Source organism: Rhinatrema bivittatum, chromosome 2 (genome assembly GCF_901001135.1).
Source record: "Rhinatrema bivittatum chromosome 2, aRhiBiv1.1, whole genome shotgun sequence".
NCBI lineage: Eukaryota > Metazoa > Chordata > Amphibia > Gymnophiona > Rhinatrematidae > Rhinatrema > Rhinatrema bivittatum.
Genome location: NC_042616.1, coordinates 459,896,092 through 459,919,182, shown reverse-complemented (window position 1 = coordinate 459,919,182; position 23,091 = coordinate 459,896,092). Strand labels below are relative to the sequence as shown.

Here is a 23,091-nt window from a genome sequence, read left to right as displayed (position 1 = left end):
GGCCACCAGTTCAACTGCATCCCTCATATAGGCAACAAGAATCCTTGAGATATACTAATCATTAAAGGGACATGGGAAGAACTGTATGTGACAAGGTGGTCACAAGCTGAAAGGGCTTTAATAATGTCCTTTTATGTCTTCCAGAGACTATGTAAATGCTGATGATGCTGACCAGCCACCCAACCTTGCCTCCCCCCAGACGAATGAGACACTTACCGGGATTCCCAAGAGTTGGGGGTCCACTGGTTGTCGGAAGGGTAGGGACTCGGGATCCTGACGGTACAGTGCTTCCAAGGTTGGCATCAATGCCTGTCGCAGCTCCTCTGGCTTGAAAACTTTTGAGTGGGATAAACAGAAGGGAAACTGAGAATGCAGTCCCAGATAATTTATACCTTTCACCTTACAGCCCACCAACATGGTCCGTCCCAAACAGTTACTTCTCCGTTCAACTTGATCTACTCAGTGTGTGTTCTGTGATGGAGACTGTACAGAGAAGGGCAACCAAAATGATAAAGGGGATGGAACAGCTCCCCTATGAGGAAAGGCCGAAGAGGTTGGGGCTGTTCAGCTTGGAGAGGAGACGGCTGAGGGAGGATATGATAGAGGTCTTTAAGATCACGACAGGTCTTGAACAACTAGATGTGACTCAGTTATTTACACTTTCGAATAATAGAATGACTAGGGGGGCATTCCATGAAGTTAGCAAGTAGCACATTTAAGAATAATCAGAGAAAATTCTTTTTCACTCAACATACAATAGGGCTCTGGAATTTGTTGCCAGAGGATGTGGTTAGTGCAGTTAGTGTAGCTGGGTTCAAAAAAGGTTTGGATAAGTTCTTGGAGGAGAAGTCCATTAATGGCTATTAATCAAGTTTACTTTGGGAATAGCCACTGCTATTACTTACATCAGTAGCATGGGATCTTCTTAGTGTTTGGGTAATTGCCAGGTTCTTGTGGCCTGGTTTTGGCCTCTGTTGGAAACAGGATGCTGGGCTTGATGGACCCTTGGTCTGACCCAGCATGGAAATTTCTTATGTTCTTATGTCAACAAAGCTTCTCTCATCATGGACTAAATTAAGAATTTAAGTTCTACATCCGGTGTCTCTCAGAGACCTGGATAGAAGGTGATACCACTCTTAACCAGCTCCACCCACCAGTTTACCAGGTGCATCACATTCTCTGTCCATGGGCTACATTAGGGGAGCTGTCATCTTCCACCAATTCCTGGCACCTGACCTGACAGCAATCAAGCAAGCAAGCAAATCAGACTGCTTTGTCCTGAAAATCCAAGATGGGAGACCTAGATAACCAGCCTGATTCCTTCCTCCAACTCTCAGAACTCCTTTGTGACTTTGCTACTTCTACCCAAAACTCATTCCAAAGACTTCAACTACTATGTAGAGACTCCTCTCAAAGGTAACACCATCAGTTTTCAACAGTTAATCAAAGTGCTCACCCAACAGGTTGGCTGCTCTCTAGACTTGATATTCCACTCCTCCAGCATCTATAAGGGTGCTGAGAGAGTAATGGTGAATCCTAATGCCTGGTCAGACTATCATCTAGTGTGGGGATTATGCTACCCACCAAACAAAACCATTCATATGCTTGAGCCCAAAATCCCACCATAAATAAGTCCCCAGTAACTCCTTAACCTACCAAGGATGGTATATATTTCAGTCAGCAGATACCATGTTCAACAATGAAAAGAAGAATCCAATACAGCAGGGGTAGCCCACTCCGGTCCTCGAGAGCCACAGACGGGACAGATTTTCAGGATACCCACAATGAATATGCATGAGATAGATTTACATACAAGAGGCAGTGTATGCAAACTTATCTCATGCATATTCATTGTGGATGTTCTGAAAACCAGGTCTGTTTGTGGCTCTCGAGGACCCGTGTTGGCCACCCCTGCTCTACAGTCATCGAGATCTTATTAGCCTACAATTTATCCCAACCTCCTAGTAACTCCCCAGGGTCCAATGGTGGTCATATGACTCCTCATGCAACAATCCCACCAACTTGAACGGAAATGTCATAAAACAAAAAACAGATACTAACTTATGCATATGCAAAGAAAATGCAAAAAAAAAAAAAAAAAAAAAAGACTCTTCAACTTCAAGGAAACTATTCCAACTAGTGAAGAATCTCTCCAGACCTGACTCCATAGCACTCAGTCCCACCACAGAGGCCTCTTGAAAGGACTTCAACAAATTTTTCAAGCTCTCTGCTGCTCCTTTGTCACCACATTTCCCCCAGGCCTGTGCATCAAAAATTACCCAAGATATTTCTCTTACAACCCTCAGCCAGACCTAATCAATGTGCCCCATTACTGCATCCCACTGTATGAGTTCACGATAATCTCCACAGAGAGTTAGAAAAGATCCTCCAAAGGATCAATAGTCCACTTGCCCTTTAGTCCCATACTTTCCAAATTAATTTGCAATCTGAGACAAGACCTAGCCCCCTGGCTAACCCCCATAATCAACACTATTAACTCAAGACTACCTACTTGTCCCATTTAAGGAGGCTGTGATTCAACCCATTTTGAAGAAACCAGGCACCAATTCCAGAATAGTCTATCGCTCTCGTCTAGTCTCCAGCCTTCTCTTCCTATCCAAGCTACTGGGAAAAGATTATTTCCTCGCAGTGAACAGCATCCTCTATCCTTACCAATCCACTTTCAGAAAAAGCCATAAAATCCATCCTGTTAGCCTTAACCAACAGCATCTACCTGCATCCTAAGGTAGCAACTCCCTTTCTGGCATACTTGACACTGCCATCCACCTACTTCTGCTACACTTGAGACTTCAGAATTGAGGGCTCTGCTTTTGAATGATTCCAATCATTCTTGGCTTACTGATCATAGCTCATCTCATGGCCAACAAAACATGCATACCTAGGGATCTCAACTGTGGCATGCCCCAGGGTTCTGGGTTTTCCAATTCCTTTTCGACATTACATCCACCCAGACTGCAACCTCATATAATCTTTCAACATCAAATCTCACTTATTTGTTGACTACATCCAGCTGTTCATCAAAACAGACTGACCAAATAACAGCCATCGCTATTCTCAATGACTATTTCTCAACAGTAGCCCTTTAATAAAACTCAGGCCAAGCCTCGCCAAGTCCAAACTCCTCAGTTAAAGTTAACTTTACCCTCCTTATCAGGAATCCCCTTATATCCTTAAGACGCTACATAGTCTGGGAGTATAGTACGATCAGCATCTCATCTTAGTGATGGTAAAGACCGCCTTTATGCACTTACAGCAGATACGTCAACAGTGTTAACTAATTTGAGAAACATGATCTACCTTCTGTCATACGCTCCCTGATCACCAACCACAGTGACTACTGAAACTCTATTCCATGGCAAAACACAATACAATCTCAAATGTCTCCAACTTTTCCAACGTATGACAGCTAGACATTTTGTAGGGGCTAAATCTAGATCTTGTACACCCTCAACACGGGAACTTTGATCCTCTCAACAGGCCCTTCTATCCTCCATTCTACTGGCTTCAGCCCAGCTAACATGCATAAGACTTTGCGCATTCAGCAACTATGGCTCTAAAATATCTAACAAGTTACTGCTTAACGCTGCACCTGGAAACCTGTTACCTCATCTTCTGAAAAATTCAAAGCTCAGCTGTTTAGCCAGACTTTCCCCTAGATTCCACAGTAAAGCCTCATTGTCTGGCACCTGCTCACCAGAAGATTTTGAATTCCACAAGGTTTGCACACTGCTGGCCTCTAATTGGTTCTTAATCTCTCTCAAATTGCTGGTGCTTAAGTTTCTTAACTATATATATGCAATTTATACCCATTGCATACACATTTCCTTATTCCTACTAATATACCCTATATGTCATCTATTTACTTGCAATCTATCTCACATCTATATATTAAATCTGTATGTATGCATTATATATGTACTCAATGGCTTATTGTATGTACTCTGCCTTGGTTATTCCTTTAGGAAAAGGCAGAATATCAAATGCTTATAAATAAAATTGCATAAATTCAGCAACAAATCAGAGCTACAACTGGACTGGCTGATGAGAAATATATGGTGAAAAACTATAAGCACTCATGAAACAAACATCTGATATCAAAAAAAGAAAACTGCACATTAAAAGATGTGATCCTTCAGCACATTCACAATAATCTAATAACCTCTAAATGTTCATCTTTTCTTTCATGCAGAATGGACACTTTTTAAATGTTCAGTAATACCACCCAAACAATAAGAATTAAACTGATCCAGACCAACAGCATGATGACATTTCAGGTTATTCTGCCAGAGTAGTAAGATTATTCAGAGAATGTATTCATATTACTGGTCAGACATGTTTTCAAGGGAATACAATTGGTTGTTAAAACTATTTAAAAAGGGTATTAGAACATGGCTATTTGAACAAGCCTTCCAAGAGTCTTAACTTAATGATATTTCCCCTTTATTCTATATACTTAGTTACGTATATTATCTCTGCTCTTACTGTTCTGCATCTTTATCTGTTTAAATGTTTAGTAATTATTTACTATTTTATTTGTTTATATTAGTTTATTATGAAACTTTGTATTTACTTTTCATTTTAATTTTGGAAATGCAAATATTTTTAAATGAATATTTAACTAATGTAAACCGATGTGATATGTTCTCATGAAACATCGGTACATAAGAATAAATAAATAAATAAATAAGCAAGCAAGCTTGAATACAACATCCAGGTATGAGAGGACCTGGCTGTCTGGGTCTGATAAAAAGTAAGGCAACAGGAAGATTTCTGGTTTGGCCAGCTTGTCTTCTCCTCAAAACCAACTACTGCGAATTGTGTCAATGCACATCAAAACACTATTTAGGTGAACCTGGCAAACTGTCTGTGACTGAAGCTGGTAGGATGCAAGGGCCAGACTTTTCAACTAGACAAAGGTGAAATTACTTCTTACCTGATAATTTCCTTTCCTCTAAGGAAGGCAGGCCAATCCACACCAGTAGGTTATGCACTCCTAACAGCAGATGGAGACGGAGTAAACTGATGTGCTGTCACCGACATATAGCCCTGCCCTGATATCAGCCTGCCAAAGTCTCTAGAAAAAGCTAAACTGTGGACAAAGTGATTATTGAATACCTGAATACTGTGTGCAATTCTAGTCGCCACATCTCAAAAAAGATATAGTTGCACTGGATAAAGTGCAGAGAAGGGAGACCAAAATAAGGAGCATGAAACGGCTGCCCTTTGAGGAAAGGCTAAGGAAGTTAGGGCTGTTCAGTGTGGAGAAGAGACTGAGGGGAAATATGATAGAGGTCTACAAAACCATGAAGGACTTGAACAAGTTAATGTAAATCGGTTATTTACTCTCTCAGATAATAGAAGGACTAGGGGACACTCCATGAAGTTAGCAAGTAGCTTATTTAAAACAAATAGAAGAAAATGATTTTTCACTCAACGCATGGTTAAGCTCTGGAATTCATTGATAGAGGATATTACAGCAGTTAGTGTAACTGGGTTTAAAAAAAGGTTTGGGTAAGTTCCTAGAGGAAAAATCCATAAACTGCTATTGATTAATAAGCAATAGTAGCTTGAGATTAATTTAATGTTTGGGTATTTGCCAGGTACTTGTGACTTGGATTGGTCACTATTGGAAACAGGATACTGGGATTGATGGCCCCTCGGTCTGATCCAGTATGGCATATCTTATGTTCTTATACTTGAACCATGACTATTAACAACCAATGACTCATTAATTCAAACCAACTAGAAAGTACTGAGCTCAGTAAAAATGTAACATTTTAGGGGCTGGTTCATCAATTACCAGTCCCTCAAATGATTCAGAACAAAGAAAACTCTGCATTGTCCCTGAATAAGGGACAAACTGAAACCAAAATCAAGTAGGTAGCCCAGGGTGGCTTGTGGATCCCCCTGACTTCCTTAAAGGAAAGGAAATTATCAGATAAGAAGTAATTTCACCTTGCTCTGCACTCAGAAAGGCCAATCCACACTGGTGGGATGTACTAAAACTACTCCCAAAATGGATGGGAGGTTGCCTGCGCTCCCGTCAAAATTGCGTGCGCGAAGGCCACATCCTCTTGAGTCTTAACATCCAAGCACTAATGCTTGAAGAAAGTATGTAAGGAGAACCACATTGTCGCCCAGCAAATCTTAACTGGAGACAACAATCGAATTTCCGCCCATGAGACTGTCTGTGCTCAAGTGAAATGTGCCCTGACTTGCTAGGCAATGTAGCATCTGCATCCACTCAGGCAGTCATGTCGTCCTCTTAAACCCAACAGGCTACTCTCGCCTGCTGGTCTACCTCCACCATGGAGAACCAACAGCCGACCAGTCTTCCTCCAAGAGCGCGTGAACTTCAAGTACCGCATCAGATGCCGCTTCACATCTAAGGCATGTAAGAACCGAAAATCCCACTCATCTCTCTCCCAGTCCAGCGTGGGCAGGGAAACAGACTGATTTACACGTACTCCAATACCACTTTCAACAAAAAGGAAGGTACAGTCCCAAGCTGCACCGTGCCTGGAGTTATTCGTAGAAATAGCTGATGGAACGAAAAAGCCTGCAGCTTGGAAATACGCCTCGCAGAACAGACTGCCACCAGGAAAACAGTCTTCAAAGTAAGCATAAGAATATGCCATACTGGGTCAGACCAAGGGTCCATCAAGCCCAGCATCCTGGTTCCAGCAGTGGCCTAATCCAGGCCATAAGAACCTGGCAAGTACCCAAAAACTAAGTCTATCCCATGTTACCGTTGCTAGTAATAGCAGTGGTTAGTATCTAAGTCACCTTAATAGCAGGTAATGGACTTCTTCTTCAAGAACTTATCTAATCCTTTTTTAAACACAATTATACTAACTGCACTAACCACATCCTCTGGTAACAAATTCCAGAGTTTAATTGTGCGTTGAGTGAAAAAGAATTTTCTCCGATTAGTTTTAAATGTGCCACATGCTGACTTCATGGAGTGCCCCCTAGTCTTTCTATTATCCGAAAGTGTAAAAAACCGATTCACATCTACCCGTTCTAGACCTCTCATGATTTTAAACATCTCTATCATATCCCCCCTCAGTCATCTCTTCTCCAAGCTGAAAAGTCCTAACCTCTTTAGTCTGTCCTCATAGGGGAGCTGTTCCATTCCCTTTATCATTTTGGTCGCCCTTCTCTGTACCTTCTCCATCGCAATAATATCTTTTTTGAGATGCGGCGACCAGAATAGTACACAGTATTCAAGGTGCGGTCTCACCATGGAGCGATTCAGAGGCATTATGACATTTTCCGTTTTATTCACCATTCCCTTTCTAATAATTCCACAGCACACTGAACCGACGATTTCAATGTGTAATCCACTATGATGCCTAGATCTTTTTCTTGGGTAGTAGCACCTAATATGGAACCTAACATTGTGTAACTATAGCATGGGTTATTTTTTCCTATATGCATCACCTTGCACTTGTCCACATTAAATTTCATCTGCCATTTTGATGCCCAATTTTCCAGCCTCACAAGGTCTTCCTGCAATTTATCACAATCTGCTTATGATTTAACTACTCTGAACAATTTTGTATCATCTGCAAATTTGATTACCTCACTTGTCGTATTTCTTTCCAGATCATTTATAAATATATTGAAAAGTAAGGGTCCCAATATAGATCCCTGAGGCACTCCACTGCCCACACCCTTCCACTGAGAAAATTGTCCATTTAATCCTACTCTGTTTCCTGTCTTTTAGCCAGTTTGTATCCAAGAAAGGACATCGCCACCTATCCCATGACTTTTTATTTTTCCTAGAAGCCTCTCATGAGGAACTTTGTCAAATGCCTTCTGAAAATCCAAGTACACTACCATCTACCGGTTCACCTTTATTCACATGTTTATTAACTCCTTCAAAAAAGTGAAGCAGATTTGTGAGGCAAGATTTGCCTTGGGTAAAGCCATGCTGACTTTGTTCCATTAAACCATGTCTTTTTATATGTTCTGTGATTTTGTTTAGAATACTTTCCACTATTTTTCCTGGCACTGAAGTCAGGCTAACCGGTCTGTAGTTTCCCGGATCGCCCCTGGAGCCCTTTTAAATATGGGGGTTACATTAGCTATCCTCCAGTCTTCAGGTACAATGGATGATTTTAATGACAGGTTGCAAATTTTTACTAATAGGTCTGAAATTTCATTTTTTAGTTCCTTCAGAACTCTGGGGTGTATACCATCCGGTCCAGGTGATTTACTACTCTTAAGTTTGTCAGTCAGGTCTCCCACATCTTCTAGGTTCACCGTGATTTGGTTCAGTCCATCTGAATCATTACCCGTGAAAACCTTCTCCAGTACAGGTACCTCCCCAACATCCTCTTCAGTAAAACCGAAGAAAAGAAATCATTTAATCTTTCTGCGATGGCGTTATCTTCTCTAAGTGCCCCTTTAACTCCTCGATCATCTAACGGTCCAACTGACTCCCTCACAGTCACAAGGAGAGACTGTGTAGCAGCCAAAAATCTCAATACTAGATTAAGGTTCCAAAGAGACACTGGTAGGCACAAGGAAGGACTATAGATGCTTGACTCCCTTCAAGAACTTAAGACATCTGGATAAGACAAGGGCCTATCATTAATCCATCTCTATAGCAGGTGAGAGTTGCCACCTGCACCTTCAGGGTGTTTAGGGCCAAGTCCTAATCCAATCCCTCCTGCAAAAATTCCTAAATCAGTGAGAACCTCTCATCCCACACAAGTACTCGAATACTCTCCAACCCCTAATGTAAGCCAGAGATTTAGAAAACATTCTAGCATGAAGCAATGGGGATATCACTTCCAGAGAATAACCACATCTCATCAGACGAGCCCTCTCAAGGGTCACATCACAAGACAGAACTGACCCGGATTTTCGTGCACGATCAGACCTTGATGCAGAAGATCCTCCCTGACCAGCAGTCTCATAGGACTGCCTACTAGGAGTTGTTGGAGGTTGGCGTACCATAGTCTTCATGGCCAATCCAGAGCCACCAGAAATATAGTCTTGGTATGACTCACAATCTTCCGAATTACCATGCAGATCACTGGCCATGGAGGAAAAACATATACCTCATTCCATGGCCACTACTGGATCATGGAATTGATTCCCAACACTCTCGGGTCCTTTCTGTGAAACTAGAACTGTGACACATTTGTGTCGCTGTAGCTTGCCATTAAATTCAGAAACAGCTGTCTCCATTAAGAAACTATGAGCTGAAAGGCATCATCTGCTAGCTATCAATCTCCTGGATCTAAGGCCTGCCTGCTGAGAAAATTGGCCCTCACATTGACCACAGTAACATGAGAGGTAGATAATGCCTGAAGATGTTGCTCTGCGCATGCCATGAGAGCATCTATCTCAATTGACATCTGGTTCCACCCTGATGATTTATGTAGGCAACCGTTGTGGTATTGTCTCAACGCTCAACCTGCCAGCAGCTCAGCGAACCATAGACATGCCAAGCGAACTGCACAGGCTTCCAAATAATTGATGGTCCATTGTAGTTTCTTGGCATTCCAACCTTGTGCCATCAACTCTTAACAGTGAGCCCCCCACCCCAGAGGCTCACGTCTGTCATGAGCAACAACCAGTCCAGTGTCTCCAAGGGCATTCCTTTCCTGAGGTGATCCCTTGCAAACACCACTGCAATTGCTCGCTCACTTCCATAGGCAAGTGGAGCCTTACTGTGTAGTCTTGTGATTGTGGATTCCACTGTGAGAGCACAGCACACTGAAGTGGCCACATATGTGCCCTTGCCTAGGGTATTACTTCCAACGTAGCCGCCATCGATTCCAAGACCTGCAGATAAGTCCATACAATTGGACAAATGGCCATCCTCAAGGACTGAACTTGAGTTACCAATTTTCAAATGCGTTTCTCTGGCAGAAACACTCTGCCCTGATCCATACTAAATCACACTCTGAAGTATTCCAGGGTCTGTGCTGGCTATTAACTGCTTTTTGCTAGGTTCACCACCCAGTCTAGCTCCTGAAAGAGGCAGAGCACTTTGCAAGATGCCAACTGACTTCTGCACTCTTGGATCGAATCAACCAGTTGCTAGATTTGGATGCACTAGAACACCCTCCTTGAGCAGAGACGCCACTGCTACCACCATGACCTTGGAGAAGATTCTGGGCGCTGTAGCCATACCAAACAATAGGGCTTTAAACTGTTAATGCTGCACTAGAATGGCAAAATGAAGAACCTGCTAATGCTCCTGTTAAATGGGAATATGTAAATAGGCTTCTGTTAGATTGAGAGACATGAGGAACTCTACTTTCTGTACTGCCATAATTACAGAGCAGAAGGTTTCCATTCTGAAGCAAGCCATGCGCAAGCTCAGTTGGAAGGAATCCTCTTCCTTCTTGGGAACGACAAAATAGAATAGAACCCCATATTTTCCTGCGGTCTGGGAACTAGAATTATGGCTCTGAGTTTTATCAACCTACTCAACATAGCCTCCACTGCCACTCTCTTCACTAGCATTTGAAGGAATTTAGAGAAATTCTAGTACATAACAGTCTTATTACATCCAGGACCCACTGGTCCATTGTGATTTGGGCCCACCTGTGATAGATGTCCGCCTACCTCCAGAACCAGTAGGGGGGGCCCCCCACACCTTAACTGCAAAATTTGAGATGCTGCAGTCCCAGAGCACGTGTGTATTTGGCTTCTTAGGCCAAAAGGACTGGGACCTTCTGAAGGGATGCGACTTCTGATTCGCCGCACCTCCGTAAGGGTGAGAACGACAGGAATTCCTGGAGTGGCCTCTTGTCTCAAAAGAAAGGGCAGTTGCTTTCCTGTAACAGGTGTTCTCCTAGGACAGCAGGATGTTAGTCCTCATATGTGGGTGACATCATCCGATGGAGCCCAGCACGGAAAGCTTTTGTCAAAGTTTCTAGAAGCTTTGACCAGCATACTGAGCATGCCCAGCCTGCTACTATCCGCGTGTCCATGCGAGGTCCCCCTCCAATCTCGTAACATAGCAAACAGATGAGTGAAAAAAGAAAAACAAACCGAAGGTAAACCTAACATTGTGGGAAGGGGGTAGAATTCCTGAGGACTAACAACCTGCTGTCCTAGGAGAACACCTGTTACAGGTAAGCAACTGTGCTTTCTCCTAGGACAAGCAGGATGGTAGTCCTCACATGTGGGTGAGTACAAAGCTTCAGACTGCCCCATCCAACTAGAGAGACCAGCAGTGACCGAACAAGATGCCAACAGGCATAACACAACTGTGGTGCTGCAGGTAAGCAGGGCGATCTGGTCCCCACAAGAAGCACAAGCAGAGAGAGTTGGGTTCAGGTCTCGAACAGATTACGCAGGACGGACTGACCGTAGGCACTGCCTAACGGTCATCCCTGTCTAGGCAGTAATGAGCTGCAAATATGCGAAGAGAACTCCAGGTTGCGGCCCAGCAAATTTCAGTGATGGGGACTGCACGCAAGTGAGCCACCGATGTTGCCATAGCCCGCACGGAGTGAGCCTTTATTCTGCCGGCTAACTGAAGGCCTGCCTGTGCGTAGCAGAAGACAATGCAATCTGTCAGCCAGTTGGACAAGGTCTGCTTACCCACCGCACCTCAAGCCTGTTGGAGTCAAAGGACATGAAGAGCTGGGTGGACTAACTGTGGCTCGCTGTGCGATCTAGGTAGAACACTAAAGCCCTTTTACAGTCCAGGGTGTGAAGTGCCCGTTCCCCTGGGTGGGAATGAGGTCTCGGAAAAAAGGTGGGTAAAACAATGATCTGATTGAGGTGGAAATCAGTCACGACCTTGGGCAAAAACTTAGGATGCATACACCAAGACCACACGATCGGGGAAGAACTTTGTGCACGTTTTGTTTGTAACCAGAGCCTGAAGCTCACTGACACTACGAATTGAAGTAATCGCCACCAGGAATATGACTTTCCAGGTGAGGAACTTCAGGTCACATGACTGCAGCAACTCAAAAGGAGGCCGCATGAGTCTTACCAGGACAACATTGAGGTCCCAGGACACCATTGGAGGCCGAAGAGGGGGGATTCAGCTGGAGGAGGCCCTGCATGAAACGGCCCACTAGGGACTGGACCAAAATGGGCATGCCAGCAACACCTCGATGATATGCGCTGAAGTGCACCCAGACGGAATTGGTCTGGAGCCCAGACTTGGACAGGTGCCACAGGTAGTCCAGAGGCTGGGGAAGGGGACATGAAAAGGGTCTAATCCATGCCCCCCCCCCCCCCCCGCACCAGATGGAAAAACACTTCCACTTTGAGCTGTAGGACTTCGTGGTCGAAGGTTTCCGGGACTCCACCAGAACCCGGGAAACAATCCGAGAGCTGCAACGGCTGGAGAACTATGCACTCAACATCCAAGCCGTGAGGGCCAGTGCCCGAGGTTCTGATGGCACAGGGTGCCCTGATTCTGCGATATAAGGTTGGGCGCCATCCCCAGCCGGATGGGCACTCGCACCAACAAGTCCTGCAGAAGTGGGAACCAAACCTGCCAAGGACAAGAAGGTGCCACGAGTATCATGGTTCCCCTGTCCTGCAGACGTTGAGAGAGAGTCTTCGAGAGGAGCGGTAGAGGGGGGTACGCATTCAGGAGGCCCTGCCCCCAGTGAAGGGAGAAGGCATCGCAGACGGATGGTAGTTCCCCATTACTAGGGAGCAGAACCTGCTCACCTTGTGGTTGTGAGGGGAGATGAACAGGTCCACATCCAGCGTACCCCATCAGCGGCACAGTTCGGCCTCCACCACTGGGTTGAGACACCACTCGAGTGGTTGGAAGGACCAGCTGAGGCAGTCCGCTAGCATATTGAGATGACCTGGCAGGTAGGTCACCCGCAGAGACATCCCTTGAGAGAAGGCCCAGTTTCAGACCTGCACCACTTCTTGGCAGAGGAGGAACGAGCCTGTGCCACTCTGTTTGTTGATATACCTCATCACGACCTGGTTGTCCATCTGGATCAGAACTTCCTTGGACTACAACTGATCTCTGAATGCCCACAGGGCATACCGTATCGCCCAAAGCTCCAGAAAGTTTATCTGACAGCGAGCTTTGGCGGCGGTCCACAGGCCTTGTGTGGGGCGTTCGTGTGGGCTCCCCATCCCTGGGGGGAAGCATCAGTGGTAAGAGTCACCTTGGGCGGAGCGGGCTGGAAGGGAAGTCCTCATTCCAAATTGGAAAAATCTTCCCACCAGGCCAGAGATATCCTCAGAGGGTCTGTTACAGTGACCGGAGCCTCTGGATCCTGAGATGCCTGCCGTCACTGGGACCGCAAGGCCCACTGGGGGCTCCTCATGTGGAGGCGGGCCAAGGGAGTCACATGGACAGAGGCCGCTGTATGCCCCAGTAGGAGGAGCAAAAGGCGGGCTGGCACCCTCCAGCTGTCACAGACGAGGGAAGTCAGCGAGGCCAGGGCGATCACCTGGTCCCTGGGCAGAAAAGCTTTCGCTTGTGCCGTGTCCAACCTGGTGCTTATGAAGTCCAGCTGAGGGGACGGACAGAGGTGCGACTTGAGGAAGTTTATAATGAATCCCACCTGTCTGCAGGGTCTGCACTGTCAAGGTCAGAGTTTGCAAGGAACCAGAGCTAGAATCGCTCCTGACCAGTCAGTCGTCCAGGTATGGAAACACATGGATCATACACTACATTGACGCTGATGACATCCAGTTAATCCTACCAATTGATGAAACTAATGAAAAAACAATAGCCTTGGCCATGATGTATCTGGACATAATAAAGCAACTACTAAACCAAATGGAGCTGATAATCAACACTGACAAGACCGAATTCATACACTTAGAAAGGAAAAGCATGAATATTTCACAAACTCCAATATTTCTCAATAACACCCAACAAATTGATTTACCTAAGAAAGTTTGAAATCTCGGAGTAATTATTGACAATGAACTAAACCTCAAACAACACATATCACTAAAGGTAAATGAAGGATACGCAAAACTCCTGATACTCAGAAAACTTAAACCATTACTATCCTTGCCAAACTTTCGTACTGTCCTTCAATCTCTGATATTTGCCAGCACAGACTACTGCAATGCTTTGCTACTATGTCTACCCAACACTACAATAAGACCACTGCAGATTTTACAAAATGCTGCAGCTAGAATTCTCACTGGAAAGAGCAAAAGAGATCACATATCCAATACACTTGCCGCTCTACACTGGCTACCCATAGAACAAAGAATACAATTCAAAGCACTGTGCTTAATATACAAACTCATCCACAATGAAAAAGCAGAGTGGCTGAACACAGCACTTAAAGTACACATACCACACAGAAATTTAAGGTCAGCAAACAGAGCACTCCTACCCATTCCATCTGTAAAAACAGAAAGAATTACCAAGGTGAGGGAACGTGCATTATCTCTAGCCGGACCCACATTATGGAACGCCATGCCCCTTGACCTCAGACTCCAGAGCAATCAAATTTTTCAAAACACAACTCAAAACCTGGCTTTTCAAACAAGCCTTCAAAAAGGAGAACGTCGTAGGCAATTAAAGAAAATAACTTAATTAAGGGATAGCGGCTTAAAGCACCCAACGCCTTAATTCCGGCGACTAATGGAATTAGTTCAACTTATTTTTAACTGTAGTCAACCACAGCAGGATGATTTCTATTAAACAATCAACCACAAGCAATGTTGAGATTACTTACCTGATAATCTCCTTTTCCTTAGTGTAGACAGATGGACTCAGAACGAATGGGATAGTATCCGCGTGCTAGCAGTTGGAGACAGATCTGACATCAGCACGGGGTATATATATCCCCACAGGAAGCGTAGCAACTTAGTAATCTTCCTTGCAAAAGCTGTTATGGATGTGTGTACTGACGCTCAGTGAAAAGTGAAACAGGATTCCCCTGACTGATTGACAGTGGCTGGAGACCGCCAGCATTCACAACCAGAAGGCGTAGACACCTGGTAGAGTGTACGCTCTTATGTAAACAAATGCCATGGCTTACCTTGAATCGGTGAAACCCATGTACACAGGCAGCTGGGCGGGATGCTGAGTCCATCTGTCTACACTAAGGAAAAGGAGATTATCAGGTAAGTAATCTCAACATTTCCTGGCATGTAGCCAGATGGACTCAGAACGAATGGGATGTACAAAAGCTTTACTCCCAGCCTGGGCGGGAGGCTGCCTGAGGCCCATGTAGGACCGCCCTCGCAAATGCTGAGTCCTCCCTGGCCTGGACATCCAGACGGTAGAACCTGGAGAAGGTATGGAGGGAGGACCACGTCGCCGCTTTACAGATTTCTGCAGGCGACAGCATCCGGGATTCTGCCCAAGAAGCCTCTTGTGCTCTGGTAGAATGAGTCTTGACTTGTAGAGGCGGAGACTTCCCAGCCTCCACGTAAGCTGCTCTGATGACTTTTTTAATCCAGCGGGCGATGGTGGGTCACGAGGCCACTTCACCTTGCTTCCTCCCGCTGTACAGGATGAACAGATGGTCCGTCTTTCGTAGTTCATGTGTCACTTCCAGATATCTGGGCAGCAATCTGCCAATGTCGAGATGGCGTAATAAACGCCCTTCTTCAGATTTCTTCAAACCTGCCGTGGTAGGCAAGGATATGGTTTGGTTAAGATGAAACTGTGAAACCACTTTAGGTAGAAAGGAGGGAACCGTACGAAGATGGATAGCTTCAGGAGTGATTCTGAGAAAGGGATCACGGCAGGACAGTGCCTCTAGCTCCGAGATGCGGCGTGCCGAACATACCGCCAGTAGGAACACCATCTTCAAGGTTAGAGAACGGAGAGATAGTCCCCGAAGGGGTCTGAAGGTGGATCCCGCAAGGAAATCCAAAACCAGATTGAGGTTCCATAAGGGCACAGGCCACTTTAGTGGCGGACGAATATGCTTGACTCCTTGCAGGAAGCGAGAAACATCTGGGTGCTTGGCGATGGTCTTGCCATCCCCTTCTGGGACCATAGCAAGACAGCGCAGCCACCTGAACTTTGATGGAGCTGAGGAAGAGACCCTTCTGAAGTCCATCCTGCAGGAAATCCAACACAATAGGGATTGTGGTCGCATGGGGATTGGTGCCGTGACTGTCGCACCATGCTTCGAATACTCTCCAGATCCTTACGTAGGTGAGGGACGTGGAAAACTTACGAGCCCGGAGGAGTATATCTATCACGGGCTCCGAGTAACCTCTTTTCTTCAGTCTAGCCCTCTCAATGGCCAGACCATAAGAGAGAATTGAGCTGGATCCTCGTGGAGGATGAAACCTTGACGTAGAAGGTCCCGGAGAGGAGGCAGGGTAAGAGGCTCCCCCGCCAGAAGTCTTCTCATGTCTGCGTACCAGGATCTTCTTGGCCAGTCTGGTGCCACTAGAAGAACTAGGCCCCGGTGATTCTGAATCTTGTGGATGATGGCGCCCAGCAGAGGCCACGGAGGAAAGGCGTATAACAGAGTCCCTGGAGGCCACGGCTGGACCAGGGCATCAATTCCGTGTGAGAACGGGTTGCGCTTGCAGCTGAAGTATCTGGGTACTTGAGCATTGGACTTGTCCGCCAGTAAATCCATGTCCGGAATCCCCCAGTGATCCACAATCATCTGGAAGGCTGTGGGTGACAGCTGCCACTCTCCCGGATTTAGGCTTTCTCTGCTGAGGAAGTCTGCTGTGGTATTGTCCTTCCCGGCAATGTGGACGGCGGAGATGTCCTGAAGGTTTGCCTCTGCCCAAGCCATCAGTGGGGCGATCTCCAGAGACACTTGACGGCTTCTGGTTCCGCCCTGACAGTTGATATATGCCACCGTGGTGGCGTTGTCGGACATCACTCTGACTGCTCTGTTCTTCAGTCTGTGAGCAAACCGAAGGCATGCCAATCGGACTGCCCAGGCCTCTAGACGATTGATGTTCCTCGCTGCCTCTTCTCTGTTCTACCACCCTTGTGCGGTGAGTTCTTCGCAGTGTGCTCCCCAGCCGCTCAGGCTGGCATCTGTGGTGAGCAAGGTCCACATGGGTGATGACATTTTCGACCCCCTGCTCATGTGGTTGGACTGCAACCACCACCGCAACTGGGTCCGCACTCTGGCTGGCAGATGAAGGCGCGTGGAATAGTTCCATAGACGGGGGCTCCAGCGAGAGAGCAGGGAGTGTTGTAAAGGTCTCATATGGGCCCTCGCCCAAGGTACCACTTCCAGGGTGGATGCCATGAGACCAAGAACCTGCAGATAATCCCAGGCTATGGGCCGACTGGCTCCCATCAAATACAGGATACGCTGCTGAAGTTTCAACTTTCTCTTGGTAGTGAGACTGACTGTCTCTGCCCGGGTGTCGAACTGTACTCCCAGGTATTCCAGTGACTGGGAAGGCTGTAGGCAGCTTTTGCTGAGGTTGATTACCCAGCCCAAGCTTTCCAGAAGGGCGATTACTCTGTCGGTTGTCCAAAGGCTCTCCTCTCGAGATTTCGCCCTGATCAGCCAGTCGTCTAGGTAGGGATGGACCAGAATTCCTTCCCGCCTGAGTGCCGCTGCTACCACTACTACCACCTTGGTGAATGTCCATGGTGACGTGGCCAACCCGAAGGGCAGAGCCCGAAACTGGAAGTGGCGGCCTAGAACCTTGAAGCGTAGGTAGCGCTGATGATCCGGATGGATCGGGATATGCAGGTATGCCTCTGACAGGTCTATAGCCGTGAGGAATTCTCCTGGCTGTACTGCGGCCTTGACGGAGCGCAGAGTTTCCATGCGAAACCTTGGTACCCGTAAGTATCGATTGACTGACGAGGGCCAGGACAGGCCGAAAGGTACCCCCTTTCTTGGGTACCATGAAATAAATGGAATAGTGTCCAGAATTCACTTCCCAGGCAGGTACTGGGATGATGGCTTTCAAGGACAGGAGCCTCGCCAGGGTAGCTTCCAATGCTGCCTTCTTGTGTATGGGACATGAAGATTCCACAAACTTGTCCGGAGGGAGATGATGAAAGTCCAGATAATATCCCTCCCGGATAATGGCGAGGACCCACTGGTCCGACGTGATCTCGACCCATCTGGGGTAGAAGAGGGTTAACCTGCCCCCTATGGCTCCGTCCCCCAGATGAATCGGCGGATTCTCATTGGGAGGCGCGGCCGGGATCCGAGCCCGGGCCTGCTCCCCTCTCGCGCTGCCTGGTCCGAAAGGACTGATTCCTGGCCTGAGGACGTGGTGTCTGGTAGCGACCCCTGTAAGGAACAAAGCGCTGGGAACTCCTGCCCCTGGAGGACCTTGGAAAGGCGCGCTGGCCCCTTCTGAACCGATCTTCCGGCAGTCTGGGCACTGGAGAGGCACCCCATGTACTGGCCAGTTTATCAAGGTCGCTGCCAAATAGGAAAGAGCCCTTAAAGGGCAATCTGGTGAGGCGTGTCTTTGAAGGCGCATCAGCTGACCATCTCCGGATCCAGAGCTGCCTCCTGGCAGCTACGGAGGATGAAATCCCCTTAGCTGTTGTCCGGACCAGGTCAGATGCAGCATCCGTGAGGAACAAAAGAGCTGACTCCATGTCTGCTGCTGGGGCGTTGTTTCTAACCTGTGACAAACAGGCACGCGTCACCACTGTGCAGCAGGTCGCGATCCGCAAAGATAGAGCTGCCACCTCAAAGGTCTGTTTCAGAATGGCGTCCAGTCGCCGGTCATGAGGCTCCTTGAGGGCCGTCCCCCCTTCAACTGGAATGGTAGTGCGTTTGACCACAGCGCTAATCAGGGCGTCCACCTGAGGGCACGCCAGCAGGTCCTGGATAGCCGGTGCCAATGGGTACATGCCCGTCAGGGCCCGGCCCCCTTTGAAGGAAGCCGCTGGTGCCGCCCATTCTAAATCTATTAGTTGTTGTGCCGCTTGCAAGAATGGAAAATGGCGGGCTGTAGGACGAAGACCTTCCAACAGGGGGTTCTGCGCAGAGGGTACCGAAGCGCTGGGACCAGTAATATCCAACTCCGCCAGACACTGAGACACCAGGTCGGAGAGATCCTCCTTAGGGAAGAACCGCCTCATGGTTCTATATGGCTCAATCCCTGGGGGAAGTTCCCCCTCGTCCGGGAATTCGGACTGTTCCGGTGAAACCTCCTGGTCTGATTGATCCGGACTGTCCAGCGGCGGGAGGTCCCGCTCACGATAAGGCCGTGAGGGTCCAGGAACAGGATCCGCAGGAGCTGCCACCGCAGCAGCAGCCACCGCAGGAACAGAAACAGCAGGAACCGCAGGGCCTGGACGGGAAGCCGTTTGCCTTTGTACAAAGGCATGAATCCCCTTAAAGAGATCCACCCAGGAAATTGAAGCAGCCTCTAATCTCCGGGGTACAAGATCCCCCGGGATTCCCGATTGGTCGAGACTGCCCCCTAAATCCGGGGTAGCCCCTGGGGAACTATCAACAAATCGTGGCTGAGACTGGTCCTGGCCTGAGGGTCCCACGGCCTCCTCACATTGGGCACATAGGGAGTCTGGCTCATCACTGCGCGTGGCTCTAAGCTGGCATGCAGAGCAGAGGCCAAGTGCTTTAATGCCTGAGGCAGGCGGCGCCGCCGAAGACGCTGCTGCGTTCTGATCCATTGAAAAATATGCGCTGAATGCTTAATACAACAGGCGCGCAATAATAATATGCGGCAGCAATAGGCGCACAATAATAATAATATGCGGCAGCAATAGGCGCTTAATACAGCAGGCGCACAATAATAATAATATGCGGCAGCAATAGGCGCTTAATACAACAGGCGCACAATAATAATAATATGCGGCAGCAATAGGCGCTTAATACAATAGGCGCACAATAATAATAATATGCGGCAGCAATAGGCGCTTAATACAACAGGCGCACAATAATAATAATATGTTCTCAGCAATAGGCGGCCAAGAAAACGGCTCAATTGTATGTAATATGCACTCAGCAATATGCAGTTAGCAATACACGCTCAATGGCTTACAATAGGCTCTCAGCAATAAGCGGTCAGGAATACACGCTCAATGGCATTGAATAGGCTCTCAGCAATATGCGGTCAGGAATGCACGCTTAATGGCATTCAATAGGCTCTCAGCAATATGCGGTTAGCAATACACGCTCAGTGGAATTCAATAGGCTCTCAGCAACAGGCGGTTTAGCAATACACGCTTGGTGGCAAACGCTCACAACAATAAGGCAATATACGCACAAGGAGGATTAGAGCCGCGCCTATTACGGGCGCTCAATACCTGAACAAGGCCCCAAAATGGCGTCCTCCACGGCGTGCCACGCCGCCGATCCTCTGCTCCTCGGAGACCAGAAATAAGAAATGTACGCCTTACCTGATCCTCGGCGCTTCCCGGCTGGAACCCGGGCGGTCTCCGGCTGCGGGGGGAGAGGGCAAATACCTTCACCGCCGCGTTTGAGGATATGCACCCGCTGCCTCGTCCACGCCGGGACCGAAGCGCCTCGAAAGCCTCACCCGAACCTCGCCCGGGGGCTGTGTCCCTGCCGCGATTCGGCCGGACCGAGGACTTACACCTCTGGGGTGATCACGGAAATCACCCCGGGAAACTCAACTGGGGGAGGGACCTTAGGGTATCACCGCAGGAGTGCGGGGCTCGATGCTATAGAAGTTTTAGTAAGTAGAAAAAGAAAAGAAAAGTAGATTTGGAAAACACGCTCAGCTAGCGTGCAGGCTCTCCAAACTGCTTTGGAGACGGAAATTACTAAGTTGCTACGCTTCCTGTGGGGATATATATACCCCGTGCTGACGTCAGATCAGTCTCCAACTGCTAGCATGTGGATACTATCCCATTCGTTCTGAGTCCATCTGGCTACACGCCAGGAAATGTCTTTTGAAATTAACTCTTATTTGTTACCGAATACTAATGGCACCACCCATGTTATTTATGAACTATATTTTCCTTTGATATAGGTGCCCATCTGTAAACCATTATGATGGTGAATATCTTAATGACGGTATATAAAAACTCTTAAATAAATAAAATGACACCTGAGGTAGGCAGCCACCAACGCTAAGCATTTGGTGAAGACGCGGGGGCCGATGCCAGCCCAAAGGGTAGCACTTTGTACAGGTAATGTGCATTCCCCACCACAAAGCAGAGATACTTCTGGTGTTTGGGGACAATCACAATCTGGGCATACGCCTTCTTGAGATCAATGGAGCAAAGTCAGTCTCCTCTTCGGAGGAGTGGGATCAGCGTGCCCAGAGAGACCATCTTGAAGTTTTCTCTTACGAGAAACTTGTTCAACGCCCTGAGGTCAAGAATAGGGCACAAGCCGCCATTCCTTTTTGGAAAGAGAAAATACCTCGAGTAGGGCCCTGTTGATGGTGAGGGACAGATTCCACTGCACCTGCTGCAAGGAGAGCAGAGAGTTCCGTTTGAAAGATGACCAGATGGGCAGATGAACCCCACACGATGGACATGGGGGAGAGGTTTCTGGGGGCCAGCAGAAGTGCAGACAGTAACCCTGGCGAACGATGAGAGAGGAACCAGCGGTCCGATGTTCTCTCTTCCCAGTGACAGGCGAAGCTGAGGAGCCTGCCGCCAACTGGGGGATTGGACATCAGGGATACGACCAGCTGACTTGCGCTCCCTCGCCGCCAGTCAAAAGACCGTGGCCGGGGCTTGCTGGGGAGCCGGCTAGGGTCTAGGTGCCCGCTGGTGGGGACGACCCCTGGAACTGGTGCAAAGCGGACAAGTCCGAGCGGCCGGAGGATAATATTTCCTCTGCAGATAAAAGGGTTTGAGAACCCAGTTTCCTGACTGAGGACAGTCCTTCCGAAGCACTAGTAGACAGCTGCTGAAGGGTATCATGATGGTCCTTCAGTTACGCCACCGCATCCCGGACCTTATCCCCAAACAGGTTCTCGCCTGTGCAGGAGAGGTCGGCAAGCCTGTCCTGGACCTCTGGCCAGAGATCGGAGGCCCGGAGCCAAGCCATTCTCCTGCGCCAATGCCCACAGCGGTTAAGCGGGCTGCCATCTTGAAAATGTCATAGGTGGTACGCACCTTGTGTTTTCCCACCTCCAAACCTAGCGAGGCAATGCCGGAAAGGGCTTCTTGCTGTTGCTGGGGAAGACCCTCTGCAAAGTCCTGGATTCATTTCCAGAGAATGTGGTTGTACTGGGTCATATAGAGTTGGTAGGCAGTGATGCGGGCAGCCAGCATGACGCCCTGGAAGATTTTCCTTCCCAGGGCATCCAGCTCCTTATGCTCACAACCCGGAGGAGCGAAGGCATAAGTACAGATGCGCCGGGTCCTTTTAAGGTGGACTCCACGACCACCGACTGGTGGGGAGCTATCTCCTATCAAATCCCATAGCCTGTTGCACCAGGTAGGTGGCATCAGTCTTCATGTTAACGGGGGAGACAGAAATGGGGTGCTCCCACATGCGGAGGAGGAGTTCTTTGAAAATATCATGGATCGGAACCGCCACAATTTCCTTAGGAGTACTGATGAACTGGAGAACTTTTGTCATCTTATGACACGCATCCTCCTCCGTAAGGAGCTGAAAGGGAATGGCCTCGGCCATAGCCCTGACAAACCCCGCAAAAGACAAGTCCTCAGGTGGTGACCGGTGCCACTCCTGAAAGGGGGTTGTTTGAGTAATCCAAGGACGAGTCTGTGGAGTCGTTACTCCAGGTGTCATAGGGCTCCTCTTCCTCAATGGGACCATGATGCCGTGGGCGAGGTCCGTGAGGGGCATCAGCCCTGGGCTCCGAGGGCTTCGGAGGCCGTGAGGGCACAGATGGCATCGATGGTACCCCCAACATGGAGCGGGGATCAGGGGCCATGGAAAGCCAGAGGGATCTGGTAAAGGCTCAGGAAACTGTGGGCGAGGGAACATGGTACTGGCCGTATCTTCCTCCTCGGAGGATCAGGATCACTCTGGTGGAGGGTATCGGTGGCCAATAGGGCATAGAGGGCCCCTAAGGCACCGGTTGCATCAGTAGGGCGCCTAGGATGTCCAGATGCTCCAGTAGTGGAGCCAACATCGATGGCGGAGACTCAGGCACTGGTATGGTGGCTGGTGGCACCAGCAGTTCAATGCTTTGCAGCGCTTTGAGCACCGCCGACTGCACCCTGCAGTCCAACTCCTCCTGGAAGTCTAGGGTGGC

General features: G+C 48.0%; 1 protein-coding gene across 4 annotated transcripts in view; it reads right to left on the bottom strand.

Moving 5' to 3' along the window:
• The window catches only part of EP300 (E1A binding protein p300), a 466,384-nt gene that overhangs the window by 111,921 nt on the left and 331,372 nt on the right, over positions 1 to 23,091 (bottom strand). For all 4 annotated transcript variants that reach the window (XM_029590455.1, XM_029590457.1, XM_029590456.1 and 1 more), the window contains exon 17: positions 217 to 335. In XM_029590455.1, coding sequence (XP_029446315.1) covers positions 217 to 335 — 119 coding nt within the window. The remainder of the gene's footprint in view (positions 1 to 216; positions 336 to 23,091) is intronic.